The sequence below is a fragment of the Prionailurus viverrinus genome, chromosome B2 (assembly GCF_022837055.1).
Source record: "Prionailurus viverrinus isolate Anna chromosome B2, UM_Priviv_1.0, whole genome shotgun sequence".
Taxonomy (NCBI): domain Eukaryota; kingdom Metazoa; phylum Chordata; class Mammalia; order Carnivora; family Felidae; genus Prionailurus; species Prionailurus viverrinus.
Window position 1 is genome coordinate 117,473,105 of NC_062565.1, and position 25,415 is coordinate 117,498,519.

Sequence of the window (25,415 nt, forward strand, 5' to 3'; positions counted from 1 at the left end):
GTAAGCACATCAGATTTTTTTTTTCGCAAATTAAAAAAGAAACACTATTTTAAGGGGATAAAAAAGATGATAGGAAACTAATTACCTAATAATCAATTCAAAACGCTGAAAGCAGAAAGTAAACAGTATTAAGATATATAAAAATTACAAAAAAAACAAAAAAAACAAAAAAACAGAAAGAGAAGTAGAATAGATTCCCTCCCAGGGCTAAGTTTATAGAGGAAAATGAAAGACCAACGACTTGAGAGACGAAAGACCTTCATCTACACTCCATTTCTCCACCTTGGTAGCCACGTCCCTTTGGACAAGTCACATAGCTTCAAGTCAACTCTGTTTTCTCATCTGTCACCTAAAGCACAGCAGTCCTGGCTGCCTCATAACCAAATGAGAGAATGCCAGCTACATGGGAAGAGCTTTGCAAAGCTCTATGATAGCCCATCTACCCTTCTACATCCTATGAACTCCTTGAGGGCAGAAATCAAGTGTCAACATCCTTGGTTTCAAGAAATAGAATGTAGTGCCAGGTATACCGTATTGCCAGGCAATAAAAACTGTTCACTGACATAAAAAGCCAGCCATTATTATTAATGCCATTAATGCAGAACTCAGTATACATGTATAAAAACAATTTGGCAGGGGAAAAAAGCTGGTCTCGACATGATAAGTAAACAAGATTCAAATACAGTGTCACTTGGTCCATTAAAAGTTAGAGGTAAAAGTCAAAACAATTTAAAGTTAAAGAAAAGGCACGGGCATGTAGAAACATTCTCAATTCTTCTTCATGATCACCTTATGAACTACCTGCAAATTCATTTTCATCTTGGAAATTTACAAAATAGATAATGACACACAGCTACATATCAGGCTTGACTACTATTTTCTGTGGAATATTTTCTCCTTATTCAGCAGACCACTGGTATGCTGCCTCCATCTTGAAACATGGAGACAGAAAGGTTGGGGGATCCACTGATTATCACAAATACGCTCAACCTTACTGGTGAAGTGAGAAAGAATGAGAGTAAAATGAAAGAGAGCCCAAACAAAAACAAGAACACAAAAACAAAAATGAGTTGATTATCATTTTACAAATCTGAGAAATGTTAAATTAAGAAAAATCTCCAGGGGCGCCTGGGTGGCTCAGTCAGTTAAGCGTCCAACTTTAGCTCAGTTCATGGTCTCTCGGTCTGTGAGCTGTGAGTTTGAGCCCCGCCTTGGGCTCTGTTCTGACAGCTCAGAGCCTGGAGACTGCTTCAGATTCTGTGTCTCCCTCTCTCTCTACCCCTCCCCCGCTCATGCTCTGTGCCTCTTTCCTTCAAAAATAAACTAACATTAAAAAAACAAAAGAAAAATCTCCAATTTTTCTTTTTAAAGTATTATTGGTAGGTTTTCCAAGCAATGTTATAGCAAAGGGGAAAGAAAAACCTCTGTAGGTAGATTCAGCTGCTTAAACAACTCAGTGCTAAGTCACTGACTTAAGAAATCCTGTCGAAAAGGAGATCACTGTGAGTGGGTCAGAAGGCACTAACTGTCTCTTACTTTTTTGGCACCCGCATCAACTGACACCCCAAAAACAAACTTACAAACTTATGGATGGCACAAAGCATAGAAAGAGAGCTATTACAAAAGATGCCAGAACTGGTCATCAAAACCTTGGTGACTGCTTGATTCCATGAGATTGAAAGAAACAGCATGAATTTTAAGAGGAAAAAAAAGTGTATGTTTCTTCTAGAATATCAAATATAGGAGTGGAGATTATGGGAAACATGGCTGGAAAGAACGTGGAAATTACAAACCAACAAAAGAAAGAAGTCAATATGGAAGCTAAAAACACCAATGCCATCATACATTGTCCAAACCCATACCCTCAGGTTAGTTGGCTAAGCCTGCAGCATTATATCCAATCGGGTGTACTATACTTTGAAAGATAAGATGACCGACACGGAGAAAGGTCTGAAAATCACCTGAAGGACTGGTGTATGTAAATCTTTTTTTTTTTCCTTCTAGAAAAAGATTTAGACTTCCTTCTAGATTTGGTGAGGTACAAGATAATCATCCTCAATTATTTGAAAGGCTATCCTGTAAAAACAGAACAGGCTTGTTCTGCTCTTCCAAAAGGCAAAACTAGGTAGAATATGGAAAATTGTGAATCAATAAAATAAAGAACATCAAAATAACTCAAGCTGACTGACCAATGGAAAAACAGGATCACTGCAAATAGTGAGCTTTCCACAAGCATCTAATCTCACTAGAGAAAAACAGGACCGTGTAGCTAAAATATCAGAGAAAGGAAGTTTAGATCCTTTCAAAGATCAAGTCTAACCCCAGGAATGTCTGATGCCGTAAGCCTAGTCAACAAGATTCCAGCCGTATCTCAGACTAAGTGAATGTGTTCTTGCCATTTAAATTTGGCAGCTGCATCCATAAATCTGCTACAAACAAGTAATTTTTCAAGTTGAAAGGCCAACTGGCATTATCCTATTTTGGCTGTCCTAGCTTTAATTTTTGTTGCTGTTGTTATTCTCCTCTACATTCTCGTGTATCCATCTCTCATAAATACATACACAAACAAGAGTTTTATTCAGTTAGTCATTACCATCAGGCTCTTTGACGACCACCACCTCTTGATCTTGTCTGTTCTCACTAGATTTCTTGATATTTTCTAGTTCGGTCCAATAGTCCTCCATAGATAGTTCATCCAAAGAATCCTGAGAACTTGATCGGTCATATGGAGGTTTTTCCGAAACTTTGGTGACTTCCTGGTTCATAGTGTACTGGCCATATTTGCGACTATAAATTCAAAAGAAAACATGGTTCATTTTAACAGATGAGGAAGTAGTATAATTTCTAAAACATCAGAGCACTGACTGAAGAATTTTGAAACTCTTTAAGTTCCCCTTAGTAAAACCAAAGAGATATATATTTTGAAGCTATTTACCTTGAGATTCCAGTAATTTTAATATGCCTGTAGAGCGAACAAAGAGTTTCATTCTCTATGAAAAAGTATGCAAAGAACAAACAACGATAGAATAAACCATTTTTCCATTTCCATTTCATGTAAATTATTTTAAGACTCCTTTCTAACCTAAAACTTTTTTCTCAGAAAGCAACAGGTTGAATCTTGACTACAGGCTATTGAGATTCAATTCTATACAGTATTTCATATTTGTTATTTATATCTGCAAACAAAACTCAGCCATTATAGAGCAAGTATCTGCAATACATGACATACCATATGAATTTCCTTTTTTATTGTTGAAACCAAAGCCAACAGATGAATGACATATTAAGTTTGTTGTTACATTCTACTATAGAAAGCCACTTTCAAATTTCACTTATAGATGTACCTTTGGCCGAGCTGTGGTTTAAAATACACTGAAACTTTATTTGTTGGGGGAAAAAATCATTTATTGGCAATGCTGAATAGCTAGGAGTTATCTCTTCAACATTTATCTCAAATATTATCTACCAAGAAAAGGATAAATTGACTAAAGGTATTTTTATAACTTCCAAGTTAACTACATTTTTTTCATTATAAGTCACATCCCACCTGATACTAAAAGTGAATTAAAAGACCTGATAATAAGTAAGTATATATATCCCATATATAATAGAAATACTAACTTTTGTTTTATAATTTTTTATATTGAGCTACAGGGGGGAAAACCCTAATTACTTTAAAAAGGAAGTTTTTAAAGGTATGGTGCTTCCTCTTTATATTCAAAAATTTTTTGAAGATATAATTTACGTGGGAACAATAATTGGTGAACTAGCGTTTTGTTATTCTAATTTCAAATTGTTCCTTTAGCTCCCAAGAGAATGTTAGGAAGTAATACTTTGCTACATTGGTTTTCTTACTTCACATATGAAATTAAAAAGAACCATAAAACAAAATTATTTAATAGTAGGTGAATATTTTCACATTTAAAGTGGCCTTTCCCATAATTATTTACAACAGTAGGATTTAATAGTACATAAGGGAGACGGTCACTAAACTCTGATCAGTTCTACCTAGCAGTTTAATTCCAACTGGTTTCTTAGAAAGTCAAAACACTTAATTTCCTGTTGCTACAAACAAATACAATAGAACTGACTACTTAACTGTAATATGCTAACAGGCCAGTTTTATGCCTTTGAAGATGGTTCTGACTTGATTATGCATTTTAATAATGCCAGTAATGAATGAACAATCACTCGAATATCTCCCCAGTATCAAGTCTGGAGCGGTGATGGGTGGGCATTAGGACTAGGGCCAACAGGAGGAAGTCTGGACATAGTTGTGTGAACCTCTTTCCTCCAGTCTCCATTGTCCATTGTTTGCCTCCCCCACCCCTTAATTCAAGGGGCACTTCCTCCCTCCCTGCCCTAATCGTCCTGTTTACATCCCTGCATCCCATCCTGGTCCCCTTTCCTTGCCCCAGTGGCCATACCTTCAGTGTTCTCATTTTAGAGTCTCCACTCCTGATTCTTTAATTAAAATGTGAACGTGAAAGCTATCTCTCTCTTAAAAACAAAAAAAATATTTACTTCCGTGATCAGCAGCTCAACCTATCCCCAAGTCCTGTTCTATAATCCTGCTTTACCAGGATAGTTAAAAAATCATTTTCAGGATGTCTGCCAAATTCATGTTTGGTTTGTTTCATGTCAAATATGTAGATGCCCTATCCTTGTTTTTGTTTTCTCTCTCATTATAATATGAGATCCGCTACCTTATTCCTATCTCCTGCACCACTTAGTTCCACGGGAGACTACAATACATACTGTGGAATGTGTGACGTGTAATGACTAATGCCAAATAATTTGGTTTATCTGCTCACAGAAAAGAGGTGCAGTTGAACTAAAAGTACATTAAGCTTTTCACTTCTGAAAGAATGTATTTATTCTGGCAAGAATTTTCCAGTAAATTTCCATTAAGATAGCATGGGCAGAAAAATGCAAGGGCATTGAGCAACAGCATTGTTACGTAAATATACCTTCTATATCAAGCCCTGCTTTCAAAACATGCATAAGCAAAAATCTAATCACCTAGTGCTAATGAATAGACTCAGTATTTTTCCTTTAATAAGATTCAAAGCTGAATATGTTTTTTACCACAACTCGACAATGTGGAGTCCTATGAAATGGAGAGTTTTTTTGTTTTTTTTTTCCTTTTTCGAATCATTGGTAAATGTTAGAAGAAAACATTTTCTTTTTTAAACATTAAAGGATGGAGAGGAGAAGGAGGAAACCATTCAGTGGTAGACTACCCTTCTTAGCATGCCAGGTAGGTTACATTTTCTCTAAAAATGTAGGGGAACATTTTTTAAGTTACAGTTTATGTCAATAAATGCGTCATGGCACTTCTTTTCTTAGTACACTCTACATTTGAACTCCATACAGACAACGGCTGAAAGTGTGGCCCTTCTTAAAACTGTCCTGGTAAGAGGCCAGGTAACTAGTTTCCTCTCTTTGGTTATCAGGACTATGTTATCTGGTACCATGTTCATTGTGCAAACTGGGTTCAAGAACATAAAGTAACATCTGCTAGACATAATGAAGTGCAGAGCAGAGATATTTTATATTTCCAAAAGACCCAAGGTAACACATGGTGCTAAAATCAAAGGAACACACGGTTTGTACCACAGGCAACTACCCATCACTTCCACCTGACTTACTGGCAAACAATTGTTCTTCCTCACTTACCCTCCAGAATCCTATGTGTCAATCATCCCAGGGCCACTCTTCAAAAATGCTCACATTCCTCACTTTTTCCAGCTAAAGCCACCAACAGATCTAGACGGTGTCCTCTGATAGAAGTGGCTTCCAGCTGGTTGCAACCTCATGCTCTCGCACGTGTCACAGCATCGTCGCCATGTCTTTTTTTCATGGGCGCTAACATGATCAGCAAATAGTAACTTAAGAGACCCTTACGGGCCTTTATGGAATGTCCTTTCTTTCCCTCTTGCTAGCATGTTCTTATGCTGTGTTTCTAAGAAAAAAAAAAAGTGGGGCTTTGTTTCGTTCTATTTTTCCCAGGTATATTTTATCCTATGTTTCTGTGATGTTTTTTCCCCTGGTCAGTGAATTTCAAATGTAATTAGATCATTCAGGCCTCTTATTTACTTTGTCATAAAGAACGTTAAATTGGTCTGACACAACTTGTTCTTCACAGGGAGGTGGATGGTGCCACGCGTTTAGGCTGTGGTCTGCTAGATGAATGAAAGCAAGTTGACTGATGACTCATTCTAGTACCAATGCAGTCAGAGAAATGACATGCAAATATATGGAACTGGGGGTAATAACTACCTCTAGGATTCTGGAAAATCACATGACTTATCTAGCCCTAACATTTCCTACCTACAAAATGTAAGGAATACCAATAACCTTGAATGTTTTGTTGTGAGTTATCAAGGGAGAATTCTCCTCCTGAAATCCCTCCTGGGTAACCATGAAGAGGGTGTGGAACTTAGTATCACTGGTCACTGTAAAACTGCTGACTATAAATAACTGCACCTCCCATAGTTTAATAAGGTCACCTTTGCCCTCTTCTAATGTTTAGAAAAATTACTTTTCCTCTCGGAGGGCCATTCTTGAGCAGTCTGGTCTCAGTACTCCTTTATACACTTAAAAACTTTCAAGGACCCTCAAAGAGCTTTTGCCTATATAGGTTATATCTACTGATATACCTATTAGCTATTAAAATTGGGAAAAAATACGAATTCATTTAATGAGAATAATTGACATCTTAACATAAATAACTCTGGGGGAGGGGAAGCCCTATTGTCCATACCAAAAAAAAAAAAAAAAAAAAAAAAGTAGTGAGAACATTGTTTTACATTTTCTGAAAGTGTCTTTAATGTCTGGCTTAAAAGAAGACATCTGGATTTTCACATCTGCCTCTGCATTCAATCTTTTGTGATATTGCGCATCATGTAGTCTCTGGGAAACTTCACTGTGTTCTCATGAGAGAATGAGATTGAAAAAGGCCAATAGTATCTTTGTGTTATTACGAAAACAATTACGATCTCCGAGACCCCTAAAAGGGTCTTGGGACCCCACCCTGCCCCCACCGGGTGTTCCAGGACCACACTCTGAAAATCCCTGTTCCAGTATTTCTCAAAAACACCACCTAATGGGTCTCAAAATGCACTTTTCAATTCTGTGGGCAACACTCCAGAAAGCCTTACTGAAAGAAACAGCCATGCTTTCCTGGTGACTCTTGACCTACTTCTTTGTTTATTTTAGTTTAGTTTCACAGCCTTTCATCAAAACTGGGACTCATTCCAGTGATATACCCATATTTAATTTATATTTCAATGACAAAGAATAGAACGTCATTTAAAATCCTCTACCTTGCCAATGTCTTTCATCATTTGCTTTTATTTATCATGGACAAAGGGGCAGGAATTCTAAGCTTTCCTTTGGGCCAGTGTATTTGAAAATGTGTATTTTCCTTATCACTCCTTGGTCATCCTCACCTCTCCTCTCCCTCAACCATCTCAGGGCAAATTTATTTGCAACTAGGATGTTTCTTTGAACTCATATTTAACTACCTGGTCCGATCTCTACTTTCTGTCCACTCCCCCCCCCCAACCCACATCAATACTCCTGTTGTTGCACTCATCAGTCTGTTTGCTGTTCTGCCCCTTCCAAGAGGCACTTCTGTGGCCCAAAGTCTGCTTTCTTGAAGTCTTCTGATGCTAGGATTCGGATTTGTTTGTTTTCTTACAATATCCTCTCCAAAAGAGTTATACTTTCTTTCATGTTCCTTATCCCAACGTTCATTTCAATGCGCAGAAAGAAGTGACTAGGTTGGGGAGAGCCTGGGGAAGCTCAGTCGGTTAAGAGTCAGACTCCTGATTTCTGCTCAGGTCATGATCTCACGGTTCATGAGTTCAAGCCCCGCATTGGGCTCTGCTCTGGCAGTGTGGAGCCTGCTCAGGATTCTCTCTCTCCCCTCTTTCTCTCTCCCTGCCCCTCCCCCCCACTCTCTATCAAAATAAATAAATATTTTAAAAAGAAGTAACTAGTTTGGGAGATACAAAACGGAGGAATATGGTTTATTTTTGTTTCGCTTCTTGTTCTGTTTTTAATGCACCCCCCCAAGAAAAGGTTCTTACAGCATAACTTACCATCAAACATAATGACCAAGTATATTTTAGATAAAGCCATAGTTATTGAAGCATGAACTTTAGAACAGTATTGGATCCTAGGTATTTAAATCTATCCCATCATTTTCTAAATGAGGTAATGAGGCCCCAGGGTTAAATTCTCCCTCAAGTCACCCAGCAAAGTCATGGTAGAACCAAGATTAGTGCCCTCTTTTCTTCTGCAGTTGTCTTATTACACCAAATAGACTAGAAAGGTTAGAATTTCCTTTTTTTTCCTTTGCATCAGACACTCTTTCTCAGTTTGTACCACACATAGCAAAACCCAAAGTGATCATGTTGACACAGCCTATAATTAACGTTTTTAAATGACCAGTATACTTATCTAGAGAAAAATACCTTTTAACAATCAAACCATCTCTCTTTAAAATGCATGATACATCTTTTCCAAGGCATTTTCTAAAATATTCTTTGTGTCACTCTGAGACGTGACTTCACATGTACCTGTTTTTGAAACACCTTCTTTGAAGAACTTGGAAATTTTCAAAAATGGTTTTAACTCACTCTGCTTCTCCCCATGTATTATCTCTGTGTTAAAAAAAAAACCCAAAAACCAAAAACAGAAAACGTGTTTTCTGCTGTGTGGATTTTTCTTTCACTTGGGCAGTGACATTAAAGAAGTAATCACTGCCATCATGAGATGGTGCCACTATTAATGCTCTGTAATGGCCCCGTCCATCAGAATACACTGAATTTGAATGAGTATGAAGAGCACAGACTACGAATGACCCAAGTCATTTTTTTCCTCTCGGAAGCCTATTGTTTAGCTGAAAGCAGTAATTATTAGAAGCGGTGCTGACATCCAGGAAGAACGAACAGGGACAATGCCGAAGGCAGCAAGAAGTAGATGAGAAAGCAACACCACACCGGCCTCTCCCCACATCCAGGCAGCTTTGAGAACCCAGGAAAAGGGATCCCTTATCTCTTCTATTTGACCCAACTGCTACAGTTTTTGGTTGTTGTTTTTTTTTTTTTAACGTTTATTTATTTTTGAGAGACAGAGCATGAGTCGGGGAGGGGCAGAGAGAGAGGGAGACACAGAATCCAAAGCAGGCTCCAGGCCCTGAGCTGTCAGCACAGAGCCCGACACGGGGCTTGAGCCCACGAACCATGAGATCGTGACCTGAACCAAAGTCAGACGCTTATCCAACTGAGTCACCCGTGCGCCCCTAACTGCTACAGTTTTAAAAATATATGAAGTTATATTTCACATTTCAAGTAAATTTACTTTTCCTCTTCGTATACACTGTCCCTTTCATTGGGGGGGGGGGGGGGTGGCGGATAAAAATTAGGCATTATTTCTTTCAGCATTTTATCTCTTTAAAAATAAAAGTCAGTATTTGTACGGCACATTAGTCTTCACTGAACTTCTGTCCCATTTTGACATACAGCAAATCAATGAGCAACTGAATGGATGATCTTCCACTTACACAACACTGCCTAAGCGATACTGAGAGGAGCAGCCCCCTCAGTGACACTGTCAGGAGTTGGTTTTGAAAACCCGGCTTTATCACTTTTACAGAAAACTATGGCAAAGCAACTTACATGCGAATAACACTGAAAGAGCAGGGATAGAGGCAGCTAACACCAGCAGGTCTGACAGAGAGTAGGGAAGGCACAGGACAAAAACATGTGGGAAAGTCAGGAGGCAACCAAGGTATACCGGAAAAAACATCCTTTGTTTCTATCTACAGACACAGACAGGTACACACAGGGAAAATTATGGGCTAGGGTTACAGCCTTTCCACTTTTAGACCCTCCTTCTGAGTAGAAGTGAGATTCTCTTGGTTCCTGAGCTCCCCAAACTTCTCTCGGGAGGCCCTGCTTCCCCCTCACTTAGAGGCACAAGTAACCAAAAGGGAGCCACGGGGCCTCAAAGCCAAAATCGTCTTCCAAAGACAAGGGTAGAGGGATTTGCTGTGGGGCTTTGACATAAAATGTCAAGATCTCGGGGGCGCCTGGGTGGCGCAGTCGGTTAAGCGTCCGACTTCAGCCAGGTCACGATCTCACGGTCCGGGAGTTCGAGCCCCGCGTCAGGCTCTGGGCTGATGGCTCAGAGCCTGGAGCCTGTTTCCGATTCTGTGTCTCCCTCTCTCTCTGCCCCTCCCCTGTTCATGCTCTGTCTCTCTCTGTCCCAAAAATAAATAAACGTTGAAAAAAAAATTTAAAAAAAAAAATGTCAAGATCTCGGAACAATGGCCCAAAGCATATCAAACTGAGCTTTGCATATACATTTCATTCAATTATCCATCCCCATGGCTCACATCCACCTGATACGTGTTTCCATTGGACACATTTCTACTTAGGGACTCTTTCCTTTCCTTGCTCTGGTTAGCTGTAGAGCCACCTGGAGATTAGACACCAGCAGCCTCTTTGCACTCTGGCCATAGGCTCTCCAGTTGGATCTGTTTTCTAGTTGTTGTTACTCAATTTCATATCTTGATACCTCTCTCCGTGGGGGGTGGAATAAAAGCATTCCCCTGCTTCTTCAGGTTCCCCACAGCCCTTACCACATCCTGCACTGTGATGCTACCTTTTGTGTCCCTTAAGGCAATATCCTGTGTTTTGTTTTTTTCATCTGGGTATCCTTGAGTTCAGCAAACTGCTTGCCATAGCAGATGCTTGTAAATTCTTCAATTATTAATTTAAAATTGTTCAATTATTGTTGCCTCCACAACAACTTCCTTTTAATTCCTAAGGTGATTTTTATTTAACTGCACAAAACTTACAAAGGAGTAAGACAAGAACATGAAAAGTAGACAGTAAAGAAATTAGTCATCAGGAAACCTTAAAAAGGCAATTACTAAGTAATTATTGTATGCCTCTCACTCTTGAGTGTAGTCTGAAAGTAGGCTTCCTTGTGAGGAAATAGAGGTTACAAAACAAAGAGCTGATTTCATGTTAGATTACACCTAATATCAAGTCATAAACAAACACTGGCTTAGGTTTTGTTAAGCTCACATTCCCTGCTTCCGTCCTGTCAACTCAATCTCTCAAATGAATTTTAAAATATTTGTTCAGTGCCTACTATATGTTGGGCACCTTCTCAGAGATGTCTGTTCAACCAAGCTGCTCAAACATTCATCATGAGATAGATTATAAATGCCACCAACACCAGGTACAGGTGGAATTTTCCAGGTCCTCACTAAACTTGTGGCCCAGACAGCCCTGCAGCATAGGCCTCGGGCCTCTGCATTACCCCAAATGTGCTTCAGGCCATGTGGGGTTCACCAATGCTTTCTCACAAAGAACTCCACTTCCTCTCTGACTACCACTTGGATCTGCTCACCTCCGCTCATGTCCCCCCCTCCCCGCCCCCACCACTCCCTAAACATTTCTGTAGATGCAAACATAATTTGAGGTTACCTCCACAGCCCATCCTGGGATCCCTCCCTTTCATCTGCTCTGTCTCTCTCAGTCTTCGTGGGTTTGGCTGAAACCCATTCACCGGCCCATTAGTAAGGCTGCTCTTTCCAGAGATGGAGTCCAGTTTCCTCACCACTGCTAATACGTGGTTCTTACTTCACAGCAGTCACGTGGTTTCAACAGTAGTTATCAGCCTCCCAGGTGTTCACCAACCTTTTCTCCATTATGTTTTTATTGCTCTTAACAAATCAATGGTTTTGCCTGTTTCAAAGCTGTGCTCCTCTCAAGGTATCTACGCATTTCCAGAGGTGAAATGAAGAAGATTCACTAATGAAAACCAAAAGTCTTCCCATCTTCCCTGATGATCTTGGACTTGTCATGCAGAAGCTCCCTATCAAGCCTTCTATTAGACCAGAATTTCATCGTTACAGTTTACCAGAGTGCCTTAAACATACATTAATACAAACACATAAATTTACACCAATGTAACCTCCATATAAAATTTAACAATATACTTCAGAATCTGTGATCCAGGAGAGATTTCATTCTGACTATAAGGTAATAAATTACAACTTTTCCAAAATCCTCCTCCAGTTCACAGAGTATTGATTCATAATGCCTGCCATCATACAGCTACTAACAAAACATTTGTTGATATAATACCAAACTATGAACATTAATTTTTTTTGAGAGAGAGAGCGAGCATGAGCCAGGAGGGAAGAGGGAAGTGGGGGGTTGGGGTAGAGAGAGTCTTAAGCAGGCTCCACAGTGAGTGCAGAGCCTGACACAGGGCTCAAGCCCACAACCCTGGGATCATGACCTGAGCTGAAATCAAGAGTCAGTAGCTCAACTGAGTCATTCATGCGCCCCTGAATATTAATACTTTTTTGAAAAAATTTTTAATGTTTATTTTTATTTTTGAGAGACTGAGTGTGAGTGGGGGAGGGATGGAGACAGAGGAAGACACAGAATCCAAAGGAGGCTCCAGGCTCTGAGCTCTCAGCACAGAGCCCAACGCAGGGCTTGAACTCATGAACCATGAGATCATGACCCGAGCTGAACTCAGACGCTTAACCAACTCAGCCTCAGGTGCCTCAACATTAATATTTTTTAATTTAATGTTGGAATAGTACTGAATATAATACTGGTTTTACTTATTGCCTACGGGCAAACCTCTTGCCCTTCATAAAACTTTTATATACATATTAGCATCAACTTTCCTATGTTAATAAAAACATGGACACAAGGCATAGTTGGAAAAAAAAACCTTTTGATAATAACTAAAGACAAAGACATGGGCATATTCTGGAAGAGATGTGGGCATTATTATTAAACTCTTCTTTGGGACTATTTATTGAAATAAGATGGAGAAATCATCTCAGTGGGGCTGTAGAAGTATAAAACCAACCTTCACCAGCCAGCAAAAGAAAGCCGACAAACATTGGAAGAAAATATTAAAAGGGAAAAGATACCTGTGTTAATGCTACATAAATAGGCAGAGGATATTTACACATTATTTCAAAATAATACTGAAGAATAGTAATAAAACAACTGAAAACAGTAGCAACAAAATGACAACTACTTGGCTAAGAAAAAAGAAATCTGCTTCACTTAGGCTACAAAGTAGAATTTTATGGATAGCTCCAAATGACCCTCAAATACCATAATTTTCCACCTGTAATACTGAAGGCCAGGAAGTATTTTTATAAGCCAGGTGCTAAAAGTCAGCTCTGCTGAGTAGATTGGGGGGGTGGGGGGGGGGGATAATTTCCACCTAATCAAATAATTTAGCCGAGCTCAGAAACAATTCATCCATGTTTTCACCACATGTCTTCAGCAATCAGTTACAAAGCAGGATATGTGAATATTACAGGGCCATTTTTTCCTCTTTAAATGAGATTATCTAAGACCCCTCTTGTCTTAGTATGCTTTAAAATCTCAGCTGACCCAACCCAAGACACGGGAGTGCAGGTAGCCTGAAAGATACATGAGAAATAACATGGGCGACTAAACACCGTTTCTAATCGTTAAATAGTGCTTGGAGTGGGTACTTTAAGTCTAACATTGGAAGGAAAACAAAAGAAAACAAAAATCCCACTAAAATAAATGTTTTCAGTAAAAGCCACTGAGCTCTGTTTAGAATTCAGGAACAGGGTGCAGGGGGCAGTGAGACTTAATGTGACCATGAGGGATGATGCGTAAGGGTTTTATGGAACCTTCAGGGGCTGAGCAGAGGAAATGCAGGAGGTAAAGAAAAAACTAATTTAGTAAGAAAACATAACTAAAGCTATTCATTAGCATGACCACATCATCTAGCAGTATTGCGGGCACACTGAGCTCTGGTAAATGCCACCCACAGGCACATAAAATTCTGGGAAGATTAAATCTGCCAAACTGGAAGAATATGAACCTACCCTAGTTTAATTCCTGTCTTAAGAAGAATCCTGAGTCTCCCACTCATCACCAGGCTTATGCTAGCTTACTGTTCACTTGTTGCATACGCAGAGCAGCCAAATTCCCACTTAACCGAAAGCAATATGGCATCTGGGTCCCCAATGCTATTCCCTGTGGGAATCTGAAGCAGACCAAGAAGTTCACAAGTTAATGCCCTTGAGAGTTCCTTCCCTAGCCACGACCAAGGCTCTTGGCACTCTGTAGAAAGTTGATACTAAACCGATGTTCAGCTCAAGGACTGCCACCTCTACTCTTCCATTGCTGTCCCTCTCGCTCTCCTCTACTTCCCCATTGCTCTAGACTTGGGTTCTCCTTTCTGCACATTCCCTACAAAGAAACAGCCCAGACTGATTGATTTCTATTTTTTCCCAAAAGGTCACCTGCCTAGATCACCTCCATGAGCTCTGTGTTCTGCCCTGGCCAAGGCTCCCAGGACCTCACATCCCAGCCAGGTCTGGTGCCAGTGATACTCCCGCCAGAAAAGAGAGGTAGAAGAAAGAACTATGGTCTCACGAAGCTAACACTGTGGAAGAGATTAGCCAATGGGCTACTGAACAGAGCCTCCAGAGACCACGACAGAGTATGAGTAAGCTCTACGAGGAGGATATGAAAGGATTAAGAGGGTGTTGTGCCCACTAGGGCAGAAAGCAGTATTTGTTCGGTATACACCAAAACCATCAGGATGAATGATGGCATCAAAGATTAACTTCCCTTCCTATCTTGCCAGGGTAAGTCTTCGGAAAGACCTATGTGATCAGATACTTTACAGTAAAGATCCAAGACTGAGAACTGTTTTCTGTTCTTTGTTTCCTTTTCATTTTTTAAATTCAGATGTTGGAGGGCCAACTATTAAGGGTTCCCACCTCATAAAAGACTCCAGTTATTTGCTTAAGCAGGGTTTATAAAGTAACATACATAACTTTTATAAGAAATACTTGCAAAACTCTGAGCATATGCCAACCACTCTCATACAAGAATGTGAATTTCTTCATCCAATAACTTTATGAATAAAAAGTCTCACTGAACAACAATGCCTACATTTATTCATTGGTCTTCCTTCATTACAGATGTCAGTCAGAATCAGAGTTCTGTATTTTAAGTTTTATTTTTAAAAATAACTGTGATTGTGACTTAATAATGAAATTAATCCACATAATGAAGTCTATTTTCCATTTCAAGTAGTAGAGCAGATAACTTAAAAAAAAAAGTGGAAGTGGGGCGCCTGGGTGGCGCAGTCGGTTAAGCGTCCGACTTCAGCCAGGTCACGATCTCACGGTCCGTGAGTTCGAGCCCCGCATCGGGCTCTGGGCTGATGGCTCAGAGCCTGGAGCCTGTTTCCGATTCTGTGTCTCCCTCTCTCTCTGCCCCTCCCCCATTCATGCTGTCTCTCTCTGTCCCAAAAATAAATAAACGTTGGAAAAAAAAATTAAAAAAAAAAAGTGGAAGTGACATGAAGTCAATACTTCAATGTTTTGTTTTTAATATTTTTTAATGTTTATTTTGGAGAGAGAGAGAGGGAGAGAAAGAGGGAGGGAATGCGGGGGAAGGGTAGAGATGGCTGGAGACAACAGAATCCAAAGCAGGCTGCAGGCTCCGAGCTGTCGGCACAGAGCCCAACGCGGGGCTTGAACTCACAAACCATGATATCATGACCTGAGCCCAAGTCGGATGCTCGACGGACTGAGCCACCCGGGTGCACTATACTCCACTGTTTTGGTGGAACGATGCTCCAGAGCTTGGGCCTTGCTTAACAATAAACAGATCACAACGTTGTGATCTACACATCCATTCAACAAATACTCTTCATTAACTGCAAGGCACTATATATGTTGCTGTCTAAAGAAACATAGGACTTCACCTCTGATCCCTTCTAACAGCGGAGGTAAGGCCTATAGAAAATGAACCATACAAGGCAGCACTGGCCTCATGCTATGAGTGGTTCGGCAAGGAGGTGTCGCAGAGCTCACTTCCAGTTAAACAAAGGCCAACACAGATGCCAGAAACTGTAAGAAACATTTGCAGCACAGTAAGAGTAGGTAAGCAGGGAGATTCCAGTCTCTTGCTATACCTCATTCTAATTTTATAAAGTTCTCCCCAGAGCCAACCATGTCTTCCTGTTATTTGATTCAACTTTACTTCCCTCTAATGTAAGCCCATTTCCTCTGAGCAAATAAAGAATTAATCAGTGTCCTCTTTATATTAACCCCTTTGTTGGGAATGGTTTTCAGTCCTTTACTGTATACACCGAAGTGGCCAATGAGTATCATTCCTTTACTTTTTCCGCCTATAGTTTACAAAGCAATGGCTTAGAAATATACCATATAGCACACATGCTTAAGAGCACCTGAGTCATCATGAACTACCCACAGGTAACTGCATATCACCTTCTGAAATTTTCCCTTTGGGCCTTTTTCAGTTGGCTTTTGCCCTGCAGCTGACACCTCCGAGCTGATGTTGATTTTAGAAACAAGAACCTTTTTAGGCTCATGTGGGTGGTCCTTGGCATAGATACCAAAGTTAGAAACCTAATCATAAATGTTTTTTCTTTCCTCACTGAGGCAAGTGAGCACTGTTATTAATTGCTTTCCATGGTTCTGCTTTCTTTTTGAAAAAGCCTTTGCTGATCATTTGCATTAATATTATGCTAATAAAAGTAAGGGAATGCTAACTAATTCAGTCTCTTTAGTAGTAACTAAGGATCAGAGAGAGAGAGAGAGAGAGAGAGAGAGAGAGAGAGAGAAAGGTAATTTGCATATTTTCATGATTGGAGCGAATTGGCATTTAAATACTCGCAACCATTTTTGAAGAGAAATAATAATACATGTTGGGCCAGCCTGAGCAGAAGTAATTTCTCCAGTGGAACCATCTAAAACCCAAGTATTTCAGGACACATTCTGCTTCTAAGCATGAATATCAGATGACAAGGATGAGCATTCAAACACAGGGCAACCATCTGCATCATAAATACATTTCAGTTCCTCTCTGCAGAAGGAATTCATTTACTGTTGAAGGCCATTCACTTCCACTTCTGACTGCTTATTCCTCAAAAAGCTTCCAAGTATTGTGAGAACAATGATTAAAGGAAGATCTTCCATCTGTGCTGCATTAGGCTGCAAGACAGCCCCTCCTGCAGAAACAGCTTTTGCATAATTCATTGTGCCATTTTAAACCCTAATCAGTGAATTGCAATAAGCTATGAAGAGAGTAGAGAAGAGAAACACATTCATTGGCTACCTCCTAAGCATTCACCCAACCCTTGCTTTGGGCTACGGCTCCATGAATCGTAGTGTGCATGTGTGAGTGTGTGAAGAGAGATATACATATATATACATATCTCCCTCTCTACACACACACACACACACACACACACACACACACACACACACACCCCTTCGCCTTATGTCCATCCAACAGGTTCTTAACTCTCCCCTGAAGTGCTGTCATCACTCCTAGGCCATATTAATGTCCCAAGAAAGAGTATTTCTTAGGTTATTATCACAGGGTGGTTTAGTAAAGAAGATTCTACTGGAAGACAGAAGTTGGTATCTCCAGCTCTGTTGTTCTTTGTGTAAACATGACAGATAATTCACTCAATATGAATAAGAACACCTCAAGTCTCTTCCAATTTTAAAAATTATATAACCCTAATCTGTTCGCACTGATTTTTCACATATAACGCTTTAATGGAACCTGCCACTTTGACTTAGTGTTTCATTTTCCAAAGAAGGGGAAACTATGGTGGTGGGGGATTTCTTGGTGCCCCACTTACCCCTCAACCATAGCAGCTTCACTTGATTTAATTTGGGACCCACCTAAGGATGCACTGGAGGCAGGGGTGCCTGGGTGGCTCAGTTGGTTAAGTGTCCAACTTCGGCTTAGGTCACGATCTCACGGTTTGCGAATTCGAGCCCATGTCATTGGGCCCTGTGCTGACAGTTCAGAGCCTGGAGCCTGCTTCAGACTCTGTGTCTCTCTGCCTGCCCTTCTCTCCCTCCCACCTTCCCTCCCTCTCAAAAATAAAACATTTTTTAAAAATGCGCTAGGGCACCTGGGTGGCTCAGTCGGTTAAGCGTCCGACTTCAGCTCAGGTCACGATCTCATAGTTCGTGGTTTCAAGCGCCACGTCAAGCTCTGTGCTGAGAGCTCAGAGCCTGGAGCCTGCTTCGGATTCCCTGCTTCCCTCTCTCTCTGCCCCTCCCCTGCTCGTGCTCTCACTCTCTCTCCCTCTCAAAAATAAAACATTATTTTTTGTTTGTTTTTTAAAAGCACTGGAGGGGGGTGCCCAGGTGGCTCAGTTGGTTGAGCATCCAACTCTCGATTTCAGCGCAGGTCATGATTTCATGTTCATGGGATTAAGTCCTATGAAGGGCTCCATGCTTCAGCACAGAGCCTGCTTGAAATTCTTTCCCTCCTTCTCTCTCTCTTGAAATAAACTTAACGACTACAGAAAATTAGAAAAACAACTGCCTTAGGCATCTCAAGTTTAAAAAAAAACTTGTATAGAATCCTTAAGCTTTAAACACTGAAAAATTAATTAGGCAGAAGGGTTTAATGATGGTAGGCAATGTATATGATTTTGATCCAGCTGAGTAGTGAGAAACTATGCAGGCAGTAGAGTTGAAGACATGGATTGCAAATTGTATAATAGAATTTATCACTTTCCATTTCTCATCACTCCATGGACAATGGTTTTTTAAAAAAAAGTTAACATTTTGAGTTTTTATGGATAGGTGACATTAATATATAGATGAATTATAGTAAAGTCCCTAAGATTTAGTTTGGTGGTTCAGTAAAGAATCAAAAAAAAAAAAAAAAAAACACAAAAAAACAAAAAACAAAACACTCTTGAAAGACTACAACTTGAAAATGTGAATTTAGTGGTAGTATTTTCAAATAAATGATTTTATTTTTTTTAAAGTAAGTTCTATGCCCAATGTGGGGCTTGAACTCACGACGCCAAGATCAAGAGTCACATGCTCTACCAACTGAGCCAGCCAGGTGCCCCTAAGTGATTTTATTTTTAACTAAATAACTCATAGTGATTGAAAACCTGCCCCTAAACATTAAATACTTGTCTGAATCTTAGAAAGCACAATTGGAGGGTGGTGGGAAACCTTTCTGTATTATTTTGAATATGACAATAAATTATTTTACAACATTGCTATCCAACTGAAATAAAAGGCAAGCCACAAAAGTAATTTAAGATTTTCTAGAGGCCCCATTAGAAAAGTAAAAAGAACAAGGTAAGTGTAATAGTATACTTTATTTAACCTAATATACCCAAAATATTATCACTACAACAGGTAATCAATATTAAAATTATTCATGAGATCTTTTACTCTTTTTTTCATTCTAAGTCTTTAAAATCCCGTAACTTCCATTTTGCATTCATCCTTGGACTCGCCACATTTCAAGTGCTCAGTAGTCTCGGGTGGCTGGTGGCTACCTTACTGACAGGGCAGCTACCGAATGAATGAGGCAGTAGACAGGTCCTCTTTGTACAGCTCAATGTATACAAATCATGTCACTCCCTCCTACCTCCAACATGCTAGTGCCTGTTTGTCTACAGAATATTCACCTTGTCCTGGACTTGAAAAAATTTAGTGAAAAACTACTTTACTCCACGCTATGCAAACCTATAGAATTCAGACGTATTTCAGAAAGGCAGATCTCGAATTTAGCAGGCAACAAAGACTCGAGCAATGGGAACTGCAAAACGACTGAAAGTGCTATGGAAGCACAGATTGGGGAAGTCACAAGCTCCAGGTTGGTGACTTGGTAAAGGCTTCACAGGAAAGTGATGGGAGCTGGATCTTAAAGGCTACATGGTACTCCGCCAGCCAGATGATAAGAAAGGCATTCAAGGCAGTGGCAACCGTATGAACAAAGCAATAGAAGTGAGCTTGGGAAATGGAGTAGACGGATGTGGACAGACTGCACTGACTTCCAGGGAGGTGCAACCAGTTGGAGGTGGGGGTGGCATGTTAGGCATTGGGGGAGGGGAAGCAAAAAGGGCACAGCCAAATTGTGCTGGACCTTGCTTGCCATATTGAGACACGTGGGATGCAATAGTGGAAGGTGTCTAAATAAGCAAATGTCACTACCAAATCAGGAGGAAATGAAGTTTAAGAACTAAACTACAGAGAGGGGCACCTGGGTGGCTCAGTTGGTCGAGCATCCGACTTCGGCTCAGGTCATGATCTCGCGGTTCTTGAGTTCGAGCCCCGCATCGGGCTCTTTGTTGTCAGTGCAGAACCCACTTCGGATCCTTCCCTCCCCCCTCCGTCTCTGTCTCTCCCTCATGCTTTCTCTCTCTCAAAAATAAATTTAACAAATAAATAAATAAGTACACTACGGAGACAGCCGGGTGCCATGATGCTCTAGAGTCAGGGGATCCCTGAGAGACGGTAAGGATCTGAATCCAGAAGGCATGGGTAGAAACAGAAGTGAAAGGAAAAAGTTGGGAAACTCTCCCCCAAACAGACTCCAAGTTATATAAAGTGGATGACGGAAACAGAAGAAACCAAGATAACTGCATCGTCTGTTCTTCGATAGGCAGGTGGAAGGTTGCCACTCACCGGCAGAGGGATTACAGGGCAAAGGGCAGGCTTGACAGAGAATGTGAGCAGTTCCGTTTGGACATACTAAATCTGAAATATCTTAGAGACCCTTGGGCGACATCGAGATCCCTAAGGCCCACCCCCATCTTCTAGGAGATTCACCTGTCTTTGCCTCCATACGTTCATGCCCTTTGGGTACAAAGCATGTTCCCTGAGCCAGCAGCACCAGCATCAAGCTTCTCAGGAAGGTGGAATTTCAGACCCCGCTCCAGACTTGCTGAATCCCAACCTGCAGTTCAGCCAAATGCCCAGGTGATGTCTGTGCACAATCGAGTTAGACAAGAACTGCGGGAACATCTGAAAATGTAGATCAGGAGCTCACGAAAGAGGTGTTGACCACTGACGGAAAGGAGTTTGATTTTAGAAGTCAGCACCGTATACGCGACTTAAAACGACAGGGGTGAAAGAGAGCTTACAGAAGGCAGACCACTTTAAATAGGATAAAAGAAGCTGCGGGCTGAGGAGGTCACATGTTCGGAATTAAAATAATCATAAAGGCAAACATGGTTCTCTCTTCTTAAGGCCATTTAATAAAAACTGAACCTTCACAAAGAAGAAAAAGGAAACAAAACCTTTAAAAATAATGAAAGAACCACAATGGTGAATCCCCACTAAAGCTATGAAGAACTACTTATGATTAGGCAAAAGTCATATTAATGTCCCCTAGTATTCTAAAATGCTGAACAAATTTGTTCACAAATATATCTGATGTGAGTGGAGGCAGAATCAAATAGAAACTCTGGGGCCATGATTGCCTGCCGAGGCAGAGGCAACCAGAGCAAGTCAGATACTCAGGAGGCTGGGAAGCCAGGCCAGCCTCCCCAGGCCCCACCACACCAGGCCGGGCCTGTCCCCTCGGCTGGATAATGAGGGGGCTTGAGAACAAGACATTCTCCTCTCAGGAGATCTCCACCTGTGACCTGCCTATGGTTTAAATTGGTGGGAAGGTGAAACTCATTTGTTGCCTCCAAACACTCCCTGACACCAGAGCAAAGAATGTTCCGTTCCCCACCCTCAGCCCATCCCAGCTACCTCATCCCACCATCTTACCCAGAAAACAACTTTCCTGAAGTTTTGTGCAGATTCCAACAGCTGGGCAGAGCTGATTTCTAGTCCCCCAAGCTGTCTTCTGTGTCCTCTGTTGCCCAGGTGACACTGACGTTGCTGCCTGGTGTTGCCACACACACACCCAGAATGCCAAGGCCTTGCAACCAAGAGCTCCTCCCAAGACCCGTGCGAGCTGCTGCTCCCTGAGGCCTCGGCCCCCCTGAATGCTTCTTGTGAATGCCAAATGATTAAAAGCCACTGCATGCAATTACCATCCCATGTCAAAGCCTTAAAAAAATTTTTTTTTGTTTTTTTAATTTGGCTTTACTGCAGGTCACAGAAGCCAAGCCGGTAATAGCAAGCTGTGCCTTCACGTGGGTGACAGTGCCCATGGATACGAACGTGGCAGAAGATGAAAGTGTGGCAGACAAGGACAAGCTGCTCTTTCAAGTGGCAACAGCAGCCCAGCCTGAAGGGCCCAGGAGGGCACAACGCCCGCTTCTCGGATCCTCGGAACAAACACTCCGTGTGCACCAGACTCTTCCCTTTGAAGTGGGAGGAATTTATCTATTGTCATCCTCTTGCTTTAAATTATGTTCCAGTATGGATCTGAAGAGGTGTTGTGTTCTTCCAGGGCAAATGTCCTTCACGTTCGTGCAGGAAGGCCACCCGAGCATCTCCTCATGTAGTAAACTCTTCTCTCCACAGTCGAACTGCATCAGATGGTCTCCTTCAGGTAATACCAAATCCACATGTAGAGCCTTTTGTTTCACGGTGCAAGGGTTCACACAGGCACACCTACCCAGGCACATAGCCAAAAGGTAGCTCTTTAGTTGACATCAGGACACCTACAACGGACATCCATGTTTATAGAAGATCCACTGGTCTTGACCGCTGGCACCTTCATCAGTTGGGACCATTTAAGTACCAGTGGCACACTAACCCTGCCAACTTTCAATTCCAACACACTCACTTCCTAAAAAGAAACCGAAAAGGCCCAAATCTGCGAAGGAAAGGGAGAAAACTCTCACGCTGTATTTTAAAGGTAAATGTTAATTAAATTTTCACTATCTGCATTGCAGTCGCTCCATGAGAGGAAGAAAAGCAGTGTTGGATGATTTGCCGGGAACAGTGATCACAACGGTAAGACTATGAGGGGGTCACTATGATTGTTCCCATTTTATAGATGAGGAAACTGAAACTCCGGGAAATAAATCAACATGACCAAGAGAGCCAGGATGCACTCCAAGCCATGTGGTCCCAGGACCCATGTTCTTGGGCTCTTAGTCTCTATGTGATAAAAGCCTTTGAAATCTGTCCCCAAAAATGGTAATTCAAACTGAGTGGAATTTGGAGCTGGAATGACCCTAGAGATCACTAGGTCAAATAATTCTCAACTCTCTGAGTCTCACAGATGGCACATGAGAGGAACAGTAGCAAATCTACTGTAATTATCAATGTGCTTAAAGACACAGATGATACGTTCAAACAATCCAACCCCTAACACAGGTTTCTTGTTTCGTTTTGTTTTTAAAGAGACGGAGATAAAGAACCTAGTTGAACTTCTGCATGAAATCCTCTGCATCCTTTCTTTCCTAGGCCCTGCATGAAATCCAGCCCTTAAGTTTTCAAACATGAATATGGCAGAGCAGAGAAAAACTGGGTGATTTGCCCAATGACATACAGGTAGTTAAGAGCTGTGCCAAATCTCTAAGAAGGCTTCCTGATCCTCAGTCAGTAAATAGCATAACCAAGTACCTTCCATTAGGACAGATGGTATTATGACAGAGAAAACACATTACTCTTCAACTTTATCACCAGGGCAATAAAGACAGGCAATAAATACCCTTTTATTGATACTTATTTTCCCTCTGTGAACTTTGACAGCCCAACCCACTGATCCTTTGGCTGGTCTAAAGAACAACTAACCACTTCACATATTCTCCAACGTATTCCGGCTTATTGAAACTTACTCCTTTGGAAAGAAAAAAAGCTCTTAATGCTAAAACTTCAGCAATCACAAACTGGGAGGCTTCAGGCTCTAGCTAGCTGGCAGAAATATTCTGTTTGGTCAGCAGGGTGTTTCGAACATTTTTAGATTCGTTTACTACATCTCTCTCTCGTAACGTGTTTCTCTGGGCAGGGCATCGGGTGCTGTGGGGCTGGCCCCTTTGATCAGGGGATATCCTGCCCCTTTGCCGTAGTTCCCACCCATGCTCCCACCCTGAATGTTATGCTATCTGCTGGTCCCTGTGGGCATCTGATTTTCGGCCTCTGCTTTACTGCATTAAGGCACTGATATAACATGACCCCACTCTTTCAAAGCCATCACTGATGACTGATGTATGAATTCTGCATCAAAATAGGGTTCATTCACTCTATCAACAAGAAAGTGAATCCAACAGGGTCAGGTGGAGATGAACTGGGAGATTGGTTATCGTGATTCTGGTCCTTCCTCCATTAGTAAAGAGCAGTATTGCTTTGATCAAGTCACCTAACCTCAATGAATCGTGGTTATTTCCTCATTTGTAAAATAGGAAAGTTGGACTGACTACTTAAGACTCCCCTCCCCCCCAACTAAAAAAATCCTGGGAGAGATGTCTTTAATCGTGTACAAATGTATGAATTTTCCCAGACAGAGGGACATCAGTAAAGGGGAAGGGGGGGAGCGGGGAACATGAGAGATTTTAAGGGTCACCTACAGTTTAATACCTGATTCCATCATTTTCCATGATATCTCAGGCAAGTTATCTAAATTCTCAGAACCTCAATCTCCTCCCATTCGTTCATTCACTCAAAATGATTTATTGATCATCAACTATGTAGTAGGAGCCTTCTGAGAGCTGAAAATTCCACAGAGAAGAAAACAAAGTCCATGCTTCACAAAGCTTACATTCTAGTAGTAAGGAAACAGAAAAGAAACAATATTTATAACCTGTCAGGTGGTGGGAAATGCTATACAAATAAATTAAGCAGGTTAAGAGGGAAGGGGAGGAGAGGTCGAATCCAACGGGAAGAGACAGGAATAGAAGACCTCTCTGATGAGATGCCTGAGCAGAGACCTGAATGGAGTCAGGGGTAGGGGAGGTTTAGCTGTGATGGTATTTGGGGACAGGTTGTTCCAGACAAAATACCCAGGAGTTATTGAAATTTAACAAGGTGACAAGCAGAACTCCTGACAGAGCAGTGATAAGCTCCTTTCCTCCCCCATCTTTTCCCCCTCTAAAAAAGGCATAGTCTTCAGGATCTGCTGTCTGCCTTTGTATCAGCGCCAAACATATTAAAGCAAAGCAGGCCAAGGGTGAGAAAGTCTCACTTCTAATTCCATGTTTAACCAATGACAATCTATTAAATCCTACTTTATGATAGCCAAGTAAAAGAGCCAAATCGTTCCTCAACTGTGTTTTCAGAAAAATCCTTTCATAATAAAGTACATTACCAAATATGTACAGGTAGTGAATATTTATGATCTGCTCTCCTTGGAGGGTAGGTGGTGGAGTGTAGAGGTTAAGATCACAGTCTCCTTATCAGAAAAGCCTGGACCACATCCCAGCTGTTTGCTACCTGTATGACCTTGGGCACGTGACTTAGCCTCCCTGAATCCCAATTTTTTTTCCCCTGTGGATTGAGGCCCAATAGCAAACACTACCTCTTTACAGAGTCAGAGTGAGAGTCAAATGAGCTTATGTCCACAAAATGCACAAAACTTTCTTGGCTTCAAGAACAGGGCTCAATAACGTGTATTTATTTCTATCGGAGATTTTGATTGCAAGTTACAGACATC

The 25,415-nt window shown here is 41.1% G+C and overlaps 1 protein-coding gene across 2 annotated transcripts in view; it reads right to left on the bottom strand.

The window, feature by feature from the left end:
- The window catches only part of ARHGAP18 (Rho GTPase activating protein 18), a 123,323-nt gene that overhangs the window by 56,077 nt on the left and 41,831 nt on the right, over positions 1–25,415 (bottom strand). For both annotated transcript variants that reach the window (XM_047859627.1, XM_047859626.1), the window contains exon 2: positions 2,594–2,787. In XM_047859627.1, coding sequence (XP_047715583.1) covers positions 2,594–2,787 — 194 coding nt within the window. The remainder of the gene's footprint in view (positions 1–2,593; positions 2,788–25,415) is intronic.